The 14,530-nt window shown below is 36.0% G+C and overlaps 1 protein-coding gene across 5 annotated transcripts in view; it reads left to right on the plus strand.

The window, feature by feature from the left end:
- LOC124290032 (pre-B-cell leukemia transcription factor 1-like) overlaps positions 1-14,530 on the plus strand; it is a 35,028-nt gene continuing 20,498 nt past the window's right edge. For 4 of the 5 annotated variants that reach the window (XM_046726714.1, XM_046726717.1, XM_046726716.1 and 1 more), the window contains exons 1-5: positions 1-440; positions 555-628; positions 10,819-11,063; positions 11,253-11,443; positions 13,039-13,174. In XM_046726714.1, coding sequence (XP_046582670.1) covers positions 184-440; positions 555-628; positions 10,819-11,063; positions 11,253-11,443; positions 13,039-13,174 — 903 coding nt within the window. In that variant the 5' untranslated portion in view covers positions 1-183. The remainder of the gene's footprint in view (positions 441-554; positions 629-10,818; positions 11,064-11,252; positions 11,444-13,038; positions 13,175-14,530) is intronic. The other variant, XM_046726715.1, reaches the window with a different exon arrangement.

A 14,530-nucleotide genomic window follows, 5' to 3' on the forward strand; every position in this document is an offset into this window, starting at 1 on the left:
TTTATGCACACCGCCGTCGCCATTTGTGATTATTATGAAGATGACTGAGTGAATTTGGTGTTTGGATTTCGAGCTTTGGACGCATGTGTAGGAGACAATCGACGCGGAAATTCAGTGTGCACGTAGGACTGACATTCACACTTTAGTGTGACGTATTTCTGTGTTGATTCTAAACGCCTCCAAATGGATAGTTTAGTTCGATTCGCCTCGTCCGCTGCGACAACGGGCATGGAAGATCAACAAAGACTTCTTCACCAGGGACAAGTTAGCATGGCGAGTGGAGTCATGCCTCAGCAGACTGGATACGACCAAAACATGCAGCAATCTGGGAATCCTTCCGATCCAGACCAGCGCAAACAAGAAATTGGGGATATACTTCAACAAATCATGACTATCACCGACCAAAGCTTGGATGAGGCTCAAGCCAGGTGGGTCGACAGGCGAGTGCAAATTTTTATTTCAATATTTTCCGAATTTCGATTTCTGGAATTTTACCATCGCGATTATTAGTTTCAGCTGTGTGCTAATGATATATATTTGCTTTCTCAATACAGGAAACATACCCTTAATTGTCATCGGATGAAACCAGCGCTTTTCAGTGTGTTGTGCGAAATCAAAGAAAAAACTGGTACGTACCGTTGTTGGCCATGATCGCACATTTCATATTGTTAAGTCATTATTCTTCATGATACAGATTTTATAAACATTCGACAAAGTGCGTTATCTACATTATTTTATTCATGCTCATAATTTACTACCAATGTGATGACAGGGATTAGACCATTTAACAAATAGAGCATGTGTTGAGCACTAATTAACATTGAAAGACGCACATACTACGCATCATTAAACTACATTAACAGAATAATAATGTTTGCCAGTCAATGTATAGTATAGCACACAATTTAACAACTTGTGTGTATCATGAATATATTCAACTCAGGAAGTGATTAAGTGTGATCAAATGATGTTTAATATCACTGTCATAAAACCAAAACGATTTCACATTCATTTACAATATATGTGATATGCTGATTAAATACAGAACAAACCTACCGAAATGTTACAGCAAATTAGTGTATGTTCAACATTTGAACATACTTTGCTCTGTCAAACATATACACTAAACATTTAATAAGTCCATTTTCCCTGTCAGACATGTAATTAAGGCAGATATTTGCTACCAAAGACTATGTAGCAATTGTTACAACCAAATAATATTTTTATATCGTAATGAACAAGAAAAGAACAGCTAGTTGTACTTGTCACTTTCTAATGGCTAACAGATTTCATGTCAGTGTTGTCACTACATCCATGTGTGACTGAAGATCAAGCGCAACAGAATTATGGATAGCTTAAATAGTTCCTTGATACAGAAAATTACAGGTACACAGAATGGTGACTAAGGTACTGTAGTTATATATGAGGGAGAACTTGGTAGTGGGTAGACTGTATGGACTTGATGACAACTTTGGTTTGTTAACTTCCTTAAGGCCAGACCAATTTTATTTCTTATTTTACGGATTTTTGTCCTCAGAAAACCTAAAGGCAGGAGGGAAAAAAATAAAAATAAAAATCACCTGTCAAAGTAATATTCCTTTTAAATACTAAAAGTATTTCATTTTTGGCAATTTATGAAGTGTATATGGGGCAAAAGACAATCAAAAACAACCTTTTTTGTAATTTACATTTTTTGCCAATAAAAACATGGGGATTTTATTTTTTGAGCGGGGAAAATAAATTGTTAAATTTTTCTTATTCTTCATAAAATACGACCGGCAGATCCGTAAAACAAGAAATAAAATTGGTCTGGCCTAAAGAGAAAAGAGATTGTTATATATTATTTGCCTTCAGAGACCAGTTTGTTTGACAGACATACCGTTAGTTATATGTCTGTATCTTTAATACAGCAGTTGAAAATAATAACATAGATAAGCAAATAACATTGAATTAATTATGAAAATACAACAGTTTATTTCCAGAACTATTTTCACTTCTATTGACTAGCATATATATTATGAAAATTAATTTGAAGATTTATTCAGGGTTTGAAAAAGGAAAAGGAAGCAAATTGTTCTCTCCTTATAGACAATTTCAGTGTCTCCAACTAATAGAACTTTCCTGTAGTTCATTTCAATCAATCACTTGAATTATTGATCCCCTGAAATTGGTGATCATCTCTTTGAGTGTTTTTCAAGTCCATCAGTAGAGATTTAATCAGCATTGTTTACTATGGCCCTGAACTCCCCTTGACCAGTGGTCATTGTGTATCATGTGTAGCCATTCTCCGGCTTCATGGGAAAGAAGTGTGACTATAGAAGACTTGCTAGCTAAGATTGTCAGAGCAATGAGATCTAGGAATATTGTCTGTGAGGGCTCAGGGGTTGCAGATTGCAATCTTGACACTGATCTGTCAATTTATGATGGATTGGGCTGCTGAATATTTGATACAGGAAATTGAACACTCAGGGTTTACATTTCGCTCCAGAATAATTTCTTTCACCACCAAGCTATCAGGATTGATGTATGTGAATTATTTTCAACAAGAAGACAAGGCCTACTTCTACATAGGAAGCCAGCTAGTGTTCTTGCTTTCAAAGAAGAGTCAGTCTGTTAGGCACAGACTTGGTAACATTAGAAAACCTTTGAATGATAAATCTTTCGAACCTTTATTTGGCAAGTAGGAAAGACCCTAGGCCTGTATTCTACCAAGTTTGAGGCTTTGTTTTTTATGGACTATTTACAGGGATCTGAATTATTTTTTGAAAATACTCAATTCATTGATGTTAATCCTTAAGCAAATTACTTCTTGAAATCTGAAACATTTAATTATCAATTTGTTCCAAGAAATCAATTTCCTGAAACCCTCAACAAAGGAATCCTGGAAACGATTTCCTGAACTGAAACACATGCTGATAGCAAACAGTAACTGACAAAGAAATTCCACATAGATACTAATCATCTGTCTGCGGCCATTGAACGGACCCTGCCATACTCCTCTGGGTAAATTAATTTCCAACCCTCCAAATTTCTCAAATAGCTGGCCTCTAAATCCAAGTAAATGGTGGTTCCCAGTTCTTGCAGTTCAGCCTCAAGGAAGTGGTTACAATGAACCCTGACCTCCTGACCTCAGGTTCCCAGCAGGGAGGGGAAGACTATCCTATCTAAAATTGCCCTTGTGTCAGACAGGGCTAGTCTTGATACTGATTGCAGCCACTGTCTTCAGAATATAACCTGATACTTAGCAAGAGATGGACAGTCTGGTGGGGTGGATGTCAGAATGCTGAAGAAATTGATTAATTTGTTAATGATTTGGTCCCCTGGATTGTTAATGATTTGGCCAAAATGACGAAATACTGTTCACTAATTATACTATATATACCATATTTTTACATAGTTTAAAGAAAATGGTCACTGCTCCTATATGGAATGTTTGCTCAATAGATATCTTGTATCTTATATTGTATCTTGGCTGTCATTTTGGACAATGAAATCAACACATGTTTAGTAGTTTTTCACATAAATTTATGTTATATTTTTGAAATTCAGTTGAAAAGATATATTTTTATGTTCATGGTTAAGATGAACTAGTAGCATCATGTGAATCTTATTTTATTTCTCTGTTCTTATGTGGCTCTGGAATTAGCAGTTTTCTGTCTTTTTCAATGATCATGGGAAATTTTGTTTGAAGTATGGCTTAAAAACACCATTTGGTAATAAGTCAAGTTTTTGAAACAAATGTCTTAAAAAATGAGTTGCAAAATGTCTTGAAATCCTCAAGTAAATACAGTTAATAATGTATGCCAACACTAGGAAACAAACCAGTTATATAAAACGAATTATTGTGATTATTTTGATATCATGTGGTATTTGTAATAATTTAAAAACTTTTCTCAACTGTCAAACGTCAGTTTCATATTTGCAAATCCCTTTTTTACCAGCACTTGTTTGCAAGTCTTCCTAAACGTGCTAAAGCTCTTCAGTATAGATCAGTTTTTGAACATCCATTGTGCTAAATTTTGCTTTTTTACATTTGGTGTTTATTATATTGAGATTAGTATCTATTTTTATGCGAATACATGATTATAATTATGATAAGGACAGAAAAAATCCAGTCCTGTGAAGTTTCTGTTATGTCAACAATCAGTGAGATTCCATGAAGTTTGACCAAATGTAAATGTGCTGTTCGGTAAACAATCGTTTAATATCATTAAAAGTGACAAAGCATTTCAAGTATTTGCACTAGTGGATCTTCCCTGTCAGCTTAAATGTGATACCACTGTAATTTAATTAGACAGGCAGTTCCTTGACAGTGTAAACAAATCATTAACGGGGAAGCATTCAGTGTCATGATATTGAAATCAAAAGGGTCCTTGTTTAAATCCAGATTTATTGTTGGGAGATTTACTCCAATTTGGGGGTTCAAATGTCTTCAGCCAAGCAAACCAATAGGCCAAGAGCTCGTGTCTGTTTACAGCCCACACTTAAATAGATCCTTCCATTTCTTTCTCTTCAAATGACCTTTCTTGAAGTGTGGGGTGGAAAATGTGCCATTTATGAAAGAAGGGTGCTTTTATGAAAATCGCCAGTTAATGCCTGAGCAGCTACGGCTCTCAGAGGAGGACAAAAGAGGATTTGGATGCTCAGAGGGCATGGATGCCTTGGACAAACTAACGCTGCAATTTCTTTGTTGTTATTTGGAAACTGCCAAGCTGCGACCGATGTGGATAATTTGACATGATTTATTTTTCGGGCCATTGTTAAATTGAATATGCAAACTTGTTTGTTTGGCTCTGTTCTACAAAGCATGTAATAAATTGTTATATTATAATCATTATAAGCGTAGTTCATTGTAAATATTCATTATGAATATTACAAAAATATATGTTTATGAGCACTGTTTTGTCAGTTTAACATTTTATGCTTGACTTGATTGACTTTGTTCAGCTTATTGATTTAATTCCTCAGAATAAGTTATAATGAATTTAAATTGCTGATTTTATACATTTCTTTTGATAATTACGTTATGTGGATTAAGTAGATAAAATGATGACCCATCCCCAAGCAAGCAAGTACTTCCTAGTAGGCCACAGTGTTTATAACTGTATCAGGTTGGATAGGAACACTTAATGACATGATATTAACATACCTTATGAGTAATACAATTTAGGATACCCTCTTTCTGCTTGATACATCCTGTTTGAAATGAACATTTTGCTGTGGCTTTGTGTTTGGCTCATGATATTGTTCAGGGTGTGGACGTTTTTGAGATGTCCACACTTTTCTAGGTATTCACAGGTTTAGTATTGCTGGTTTGTTCGGCATCTGGATTTTTTCTGCTCATTTATATTGTCTTTTTAATAAAAAATGCAAATTGTATGTGAACTCTATATATAAATAATATTGGTCCATTGTAACATTTAATGATAAGTGATGTCAAGTCTGTGAATCATTCAAATACATTAATTTCAAAAAGAGGAATTTTTTCAATAGTGTCTGTCCTGAAGAATACAGCTTACGTAATGTAGCCAACATTTCAGGTTCTGTGTAAACTACTGCTATTCCATTGAAGGCGATCCTCCCTGTCTAAGCTACAACCAGTTGTTTGTTTACTGATTAATTAGGACAATTATAAACCTTAATAACAATAATTTATTTATACAAGAATAGATCTAAGAACTTCTCGCATGTTTCTTTCTATGTCAGAAATTCTTGCGCGTAATTGGTGATTTGAGCCATGATTTGAGAGATCGTACTTCAAGATTGCCAACAAAGATTTTGGTTCCAAAATAAGTTGTCAGTTATTTTAAAACATGTTTATCATCAAATTGTTTTCATATAAGCACCAACTAAATCACAATATGGCCTCATTATGACAGATTGAATGTTGTGTCTGACAATTAATGATAGATTGTTAACATTCCGTCAAGTAGAAACATTAATCTAATACCATCGTTAAGTTTTCCGTTACATATTAAGTCATGTACGGGTCAACAGCTTCGTTTCCTTAACGAGCGCTGCATGTTAGTCAGCAAGTTTTTATCCGCGCTAAAACCCAACTTTTTTAGCGAGATACACAACCTTAACTCAGGACGTACTGCAGTGTATTGTTTCGTGAAATTTAGGAGCAGGGTTTCCATGTGTTCTATTTTTCATGTGTACCTAGCCGTTTGAAATAATGGCAACGTCAGTGTAGTGATTACCCAAGATAACCTACATGACCCGAGATCTGGGCCGACATGGAGACCTGGCTGGTATAAGGAGTCTCTCCGATAAGAGGCATAATATGCAATCACTGTTTCAAGTTGTAAATCAAGCTGAAAATAGTCTCATTTGGGCATATATGAAGCTAGGGGGACTAGCCTGAGTTGGTGTGTCTCGTGGGATCTTACCATGGCAACAGTCGAGGCTACACTAATAAGCAAATAAACTATTTGTCCTATAACCCAGTAGTGAAAACATATGTTTCTAGGTATTACCCAGTAAGTGTTACAACCATTGATATATACTGGTTTACCAGACTTGTATACCAAATGGTTAGTTTCCTTGGTCTTGTGTGCACTTTGCTTTGAAAATATGTGAATCTGGGCACAAAAAGTTTGAAATTATGTGATGGATGTTTTTTTCTGTCTTTTGTTTGAATGTGTGTATAAGACTTGAAATTTGAACGCAGAGGACGGACAATGGCTTATGATATTACTATGAGATTTATCATTTTGAAAGAATCTAAAATCAACGCTTTATGTCCTCCAACACACTTGGAGGTAATTGATAGGCAAGCGCTGTCAAAGGTTAATATGATACGAAAAGGATTTTATGGATATTAGGTGTGTTCACAGATCACATTAGCCCATTGTAGCTTAGTATTAAATGAGATATTTTTTCACCGTTGGGGTTCTATGACTGAGCGTAAATATAGCATAAGAGCCGACAAAATATCACACGATCTACTCGTTTTTCTGCCTATTGATTTTTAATTCAGTGGCAAGTTAAGGGGTCACCCGATAGCTCGAGATACAGCAAGGATGAAAATTATCTGCCAGGGATTATTATGCGTAATTTGAGCTCCCCTTCTCGCCCATCCCAAGACCTGTCAATGATGTGTGTGGCCCTGAAATGATAAGATAGGCCGCCTCACAGTGAGCTCTTGAATCTAAATGTGTTATTGAAATGAGCAGGATCTATAGTGAAATCTACATGACAGTGGGGATTTATCTGGATGTGGATTTCTCTTTGGTGACGTTGTTGACATGGCGACATGGATTTCAGGAAACAGCTTGTAGTACAGAAAAATCTCCACAAATCTGTCTTTTTTTTGTCATTTCAGTAATTATTATGAGAGATTTTTAAATTGTGGCTGTGATTACATTTTGACGTAATGGCATGTTGTGGGTATTTCAATTTTAAAGGAGTAGAAAAAGCACAAATTACGTTTATTTCACCTGAACCTGTTGCATGTAGATTTGTCGAATGACAGCTGGTCTGAAATTGACAATGATATCATATCGTTAATTTTGATGAGATCACCAGAGATAGAGTAACACATGTGACCGGACTTTAGCTCCAGGGGAGTGCAATCAATCTCAGTCTGATTGGAAATCAGCAATTAGTGTGATGTAATAGCAATTTACATTCTAAGCAAATTCAGAATGAGCATCAAATGTGTATTAAGTGTGTCAGCAAGAGCCATGGGCGTAACATCAGTATTGAAACTAATTAACTAATGAAAGAGTTCCCCAACATAACCAACATTTACCAGTCTTGGATTATGATGGACATTTGTGCCATTTTGGGACATATATGCTCATATGTGACATTTTGGCAGCTATTGCTTTGAAAAGTTGATTTAAAATTCACATGCAGATAAATGGCAAATTTACAAAAATACATGACAGATTTAGAAATCTGATTAGTTTTGTTTTTCGGTTTATTGTCGTGACTGTGGAGAGTTGAAGTCCAGATTTTTTCTGGTCAAGAGTGCAATAGAAAATGTTCTGACATCAGTGAAGTTGGCCTGTAGTCTTCATGTTGTAATTGCTTTACTTAACATTTTTATATAAACAAACATTTGAATCTCTTCTTGTCAAAATAAGTTTATTGTTCTTAAATCTTCTTTTATTCATTTCACTTATTCTGGTGCCAAGAGAATGGTTGCTGGGTTCATTTCTCTTCTTTGTGTTTGTTACTTTAGATGCAACTAGATGATGATATTTGTTGCTAGGTAAATGTCTCCTCTTGGTATAGTTTTATCAGTTAGGTGATGTTAAAGGCTAAATTAACTCAACATAGACAGACTTACAGATTGACAGAATTCACCAAAAGACATAACTGTCAAGTCATAGACAGGTTAGACAGAATTGATAGATGGATTTTTGCAGACAGAGATATGAAACTTCAGTATGGTCTACCGACCTGAAATTGTGGAATGCCTCCGTGGTGCAGTTGAAATACATCATTGCATTTGTTATTTCAGAGTTTGTGAGATCAATTGCTATTGAAATATATTATTTTATGTTAATAAATCATTCTGAGAGAAAAAATAAATGTTAGAGCGAAATATATATTTTGATAATGTAAGTGCTTTTGAAAGTATTGTATGTTTATATTTTAAAATTGTATGAATTTAGTTTCTTTGAGTGGCATTTTAGAAGTTGGGAAGTACAATATGGAACAAACTTTATGGATAACAACTTCTTTTTATTCGTGAGTGCGACGTTTCGATACAGATTCTTTCACCGTTGTCAAGCTTGTATCACAACGTCGCACTCACGAAGCTTGACAACGGTACAAGAATCTGTATCGAAACGTCGCACTCACGAATAAAAAGAAGTTGTTATCCATAAAGTTTGTTCTATATAATGAATTTAGTTGTTGGGTCGATGTACAGAGAGGCATTGGTGAGTCTTTTAAGGTTTTGGGAACGTAGCACTACCATCACTTGGTGGAAAACAGCTAGGAATATACAGAGTTGTTTATGATCTTGTCCCAAGTTGCAGAGAATAATTGTGCACAAAAATGATCTCAGACATAATTGGTGTAAATATTATAATAAGTAAAGAAATGTGTTGACAATTACCAAGTTTAAACCTGACATGAGATAAAGGGCTAAATTGTAACTGGAAAGGTATGACACTTTGAACAAAGAAAACAGTTAAACATGATAGGGTTGCATAAGAACTGTTGAGGAAGCCATTAATTCCGAAAAGCTGATAAAATCATGTAAATTAATGGTTAAATTTAGCCCAAAAGATCAAAAGATTTTCATGGCATTTCCTGTTTTAGAGATAGTGTCAGAAACACCTTTTGTACCTCCTTGAAAAAAAACCCTTCGTTTTCTTGCTTCTAATTTACTGCAACACAAAATTACTCTCCATCCAGGCGAGTGAAAATGAGCTTAATCATCGCCATGGTAATTACAACGATAGCTGATAATTACAGAGAACATGTTTATCTAATGTGGAATTAATGACATCGTTTTTAGGGGGGCATGATTTGATGTAGATCAAATAACAGTCTATACAGACAGCATTGCTATACTTAGCCTGTCAGAGGATAATTATATACACATTTTGTTGCGGAGGCAGATAACCTCCATCGCTGTGTATTTTCTTTGCTGCTAAGCAGCACAATTATGCAATAGGATTAGCCATAAAGTGCAGCAGATTTGCAATATCTATTTCCAGTTACTGCATCATGGTATATGGCGCTGTGTAGAAAAAGATGGGAGTTGGTGGCGCTATCGTCAGATAAAGTTTATGAGTTTTGATACCTGTCAGTTGGTAATGGCTGTGGGTATTATTGCTGGCTCACACGTGTGTTTTATACCATAAGATGGTATGTCAAAGTCTCCATATCAAACTAAACTTAGGTGGGTTTGTCAAGCGTAAAACAGAAGTTTGTGCCTGGGAACTGTCGCTAATGGTCATGAAAAGGGTTCTAGTAACGGTGGCATGGTTTATTTACTGGCCTTTTGGCCCAGGGCTTGCAGAAATAATATCGGGCCAGCTGTTTTGTGCACAGTGGTGTTTGGCCTGTTCTCAAAAAAATTGCATAGGAATGTACACAGTTACCATGGTAATTATCACATGTTATTATTTCATGGTTTTATGATGTAGTTTCTGAATGAGGAAGACACTGTTTCAAAGATGGTACACGGTCCAGGCTAGCTATTCTCGAAACGGTCGTAGCCCTACGAACTTCTTAAGCCCATTCTTAACACATTGGCTACGATCGAAGTTAAGAATTCTTAGGGCTACGAACGTTTCAAGAATATGGGCCCAGATTTGTGAAAATAGGACATGAGTCAGTGACAGTAACAGAATGCAGTGTTCAGTGCTAAGGGTTCTGGAATCATTGCGGTCAGCATAATGAAGGGACCCTGAATCTTACACCTGCTGCATTACAGTAATGACATGGACCCCTTGAATTTCATGCTTTATTTCATACATTGCTATGTAAAATTTGCAAGTCTATCTAGCTGGTTACATGCTTGAATTAGGGGCATAGAGGTAATTTAAGGCCCATTTTTGAGTTTTCTCATGAGTAGCATATGTGAATCCTATTTCAGGTGACCTCTGCCATAATATTGTAGCATAAAATCCACCTCGCTCGCTCACTCACTCACTGACACCCACTCACTCACTCACTCACACTCTCACTCACTCACTCTTGATTTATTTCAAACATTCTTTTCTTTTATTGTATCAAGAGTTTCCAGGATTGGAATAACATCTGATAACAATTAATGTATTTGATATGAAGTTTTAAGTGTTTGTTAAGTTAATGTTCTTCACTAATGTTTTACCTGATTTCTTGCAGTACTGAGTATTCGCAATACACAGGAGGAGGAGCCCCCAGATCCCCAGCTCATGAGACTGGACAATATGCTGATAGCTGAGGGGGTGGCAGGACCAGAGAAGGGGGGTGGGTCGTCAGCAGCGGCCAGCGCAACAGCTGCTGCATCAGGGGGCCAGCCAGACAGCGCCATTGAACATTCAGATTACAGGGCCAAATTGGCCCAGATCAGACAGATATATCACACAGAGTTAGAGAAATATGAACAGGTGAGTTCACAGTCACTCGCGTCCAATGCTCCATTAATAATGGACGATCTGTCTAAATAATTTGACGTTATTTCCAGGTTGGAAGTTTCTTCAAAGCAATTCTTATTATTTAATTTGTCAAAGCAATGATTATTTAATTCTTTTGATTTTATGAATCCTTACTGATAAAATGTGTCTTTGTTTTACTAGGCTTGTAACGAATTCACAACACATGTGGTCAACTTGTTACGGGAACAAAGTCGAACGCGACCGATAGCGCCGAAGGAAATTGAAAGAATGGTCAGCATTATCCGTAAGAAGTTCTCAGCGATTGAAATGCAACTGAAACAGAGTACATGTGAAGCTGTGATGATCCTCAGATCACGGTTCCTAGATGCCAGGTAAGTCTCTTCGCGTTATTTCCCGCCGTGATGTTGCTGGAATATTGCTAAAAGCGGCGTAAAACCAAACTCAGTCAGTCTTCAAGTTATTTTTGATTTCAGAACCCGTTAAGATCCGGGTTAGAATATTGATCGTCCGTAACCCATGCTTGTCGTAAGAGGCGACTAACGGGATCAGTTGGTCAGGCTCGCTGACTTGGTTGACACATGTCATCGGTTCCCAATTGCGTAGATCGATGCTCATGCTATTGATCACTGGCTTGTCTGGTCCAGACTTGATTATTTACAGACCTCTGCCATATAGCTGGAATATTGCTGAGTGCGGCGTAAAACTAAACTCACTCACTCACTCACTATGATTTCAGATTTAAATTTTCCTCAGGTTTTCTGTACTTCAAGTAAAATGTTTTATTGTCCAGTAAAGCAGCATAATCAGGTTTTATAGACACCATGTATGTAAAATATCAGTAAAAATGTGAATAGAATTTTACTATCATTCTATCCAGTCCAATTTTAGCACAATCTTAAAAGTAGTTGCATGATACAGTATGTCATTACCTGGTTAACTTTAGACCTTACAAAGCTTTTGATTTCTACAGTTTTGCATCTTTGGATAAATGTATATCTACCAGCACAAATTCCAGACAAATATAGGCAAATGTACTATACATAAACAGGCTATACACATGCTGTTCACCATTCGAAGTAGAATATATTTCATTTGTTTAAATATTTTATGAAGGGGAACTGTGAAAGTAGCATCTGAATGATCATGCTTCAGCTTCTGACAATGATGAAGTTTATGATGTAGTGTTAAGTTCAGATGTTTTTGAAGTAATTGCTTTGAAACCAAGTTAAAATGTGTGGTTCACATGTTCAGTATGTTATCTTATGTTTGTTTATATGAAAAACCGGCACAGCTGGTATCTTAAAAAATAACAACCATGCCTTGTCGTGTAGAACTTATTAAAATATTCATAGGACACAGCAGAGATAGTTCCACATGGCAGAGTTGTCGTGTTAGACTTAAAGAAAGATTTGTTGGTACTGTGATAAGCTATGTCAGGTGAAGGCAATTATGATGAATTATGCATACTTTGAGTTTAATTTGAGGTTAGATTGTGCGAGAAGTATGCATGCTTTGGTGATAAAACCGGAAAAGGGGTGGGAAGGTGCCTGAAGAAATCGTATGGAACATTCCAAGAAGAGATCTACTTTAAAATCTTAGAAAACATTTTTTCTGCATTATACAGCTAATTTGTGGTAATTTATTCTCAAACTAAGATTCAAGTTTTGGATAAAATACTTGAGTTAACAGATCATGTGCTATGAGAAATGCACTTGTATTACTGACAACAATGCCAAGAGTCCTTCTGTGTGAACTTCACCTGTATGACCTTCACCTGTATGACCTTCACCTGTATGACGTTTACCTGATTTTGAATGTGGACTTACTGCTAAAATAATGAAATGCGAATGTAAAATGGGTGAAAATATACAAACTTGGTTATATTATTTTAATAACTTTGCTATTGTTTTGACCTGATCTTGACCCAAGTTTGTTTCTTAATGAAAGTTTCATATATGGTTTTCAGAAGAAAGAGGCGTAACTTCAGCAAGCAGGCAACAGAGATACTGAATGAATATTTCTACTCGCACCTCAGTAACCCATACCCTTCAGAAGAAGCAAAAGAAGAGCTGGCGCGGAAGTGTGGCATTACCGTATCTCAGGTTGGTGCTATGATCGTGATGGCTACTGCAATAATAAACTGCCTGTTTGGGCCAAGTAGACTTAGAGTCACGTGGTTGGGTTGAGTACATTTAGTTTACGCTGTTTTTGACGCTTTCATTGGCATTTTTTAGTTTCCGTACGTGGCCTAGAGCATTTATCTCAACATACCCGGAAGACATGTAGCTCAGTATGAATATATTATGCATGTTGTTGTAATGTGAAAAGCTAGTTTCTGCTCATTAAAGCTGTTTTCGCTGTAAACGTGTTGGCGATAACTGAAAATTTGTTTCCTGGCAAGCTGTAACTAACTTAACTTGTCTGTACATTATTGAGATTTGTTTTGAACACTGCATGCTTAAAAATTGTACTATAACAAGTTCATTCATCAAATCACCTTGAATTGTCTTCTTTGAAACTATGTGGTAAGATCTGATTTTAAGCAAGTTGTAACATTACAAATTTTGTGTTTATGCATACTAAGTGTAAAATGAGTACGGTAGTTTATTCTGTTCCAATGTAATTGTAATTAGTAATATATCGGTAACATCATACATACGTAGGTTTTCTGTTTAACTAAATGCATGGTCAATTACAGCAGTTAGAAGAACCTTTGCCCACTACTTTTGACACTATGACGCTTGGTAGACAGTGCGGTGATATTGTGTTAGCACATCAAGATTTTAGCATCAATTTGGGATGCAGCAATCCATATTTCTTCTCATTTTTGCCGTCCCCAATTTGTTTACTGAATAGAATGCTTCACAAGTGGATATTTGTGCTCTTGAGTTTTAATTTGTGTTTTAGTTTCAAAGCTGAACATTACGTTTTTATGAATCATCACAGCATTCCTAATTGACCATTTCTCATAATTCATCAGCCTGTGAAATGATACTTTATAAATTTTGAAATGAAATGTCAACAAATCAACCGGGTTCAAATCCCCACATGGGTACAATGTGTGAAGTCCATTTCTGGTGTTCCCTGCCGTGATGTTGCTGGAATATTGCTAAAAGCGGCGTAAAACCAAACTCAGTCAGTCAGTCAACAAATCAACATTCTGCTATCTTAGTAAATTGAAATTTCTATTTATTCACAGATGTCAGTGTTTAGGTGACAAAAATTGAAAGGATTTTAAACTGTTTTCAAATCCAAACAGTATCAGAATAATGTCCGAATAGCAAAATTAGCTTGTAAATAACATAGGTAGCTTGTTCTGTTTTCATTCCTAAAATAATGTTTACATTACTGCCATGAAAATCGTAACACCATATTGATTCTTAAAGATAGGGATATCTCTGCCTTATGCGATATCCCCGCCTTATGCAGTGTATAATTTAGAGAAACGAGTTCCACCA

The sequence above is a fragment of the Haliotis rubra genome, unplaced genomic scaffold (assembly GCF_003918875.1).
Source record: "Haliotis rubra isolate DU_JTF1 unplaced genomic scaffold, ASM391887v1 Scf455, whole genome shotgun sequence".
Lineage (NCBI taxonomy): Eukaryota > Metazoa > Mollusca > Gastropoda > Lepetellida > Haliotidae > Haliotis > Haliotis rubra.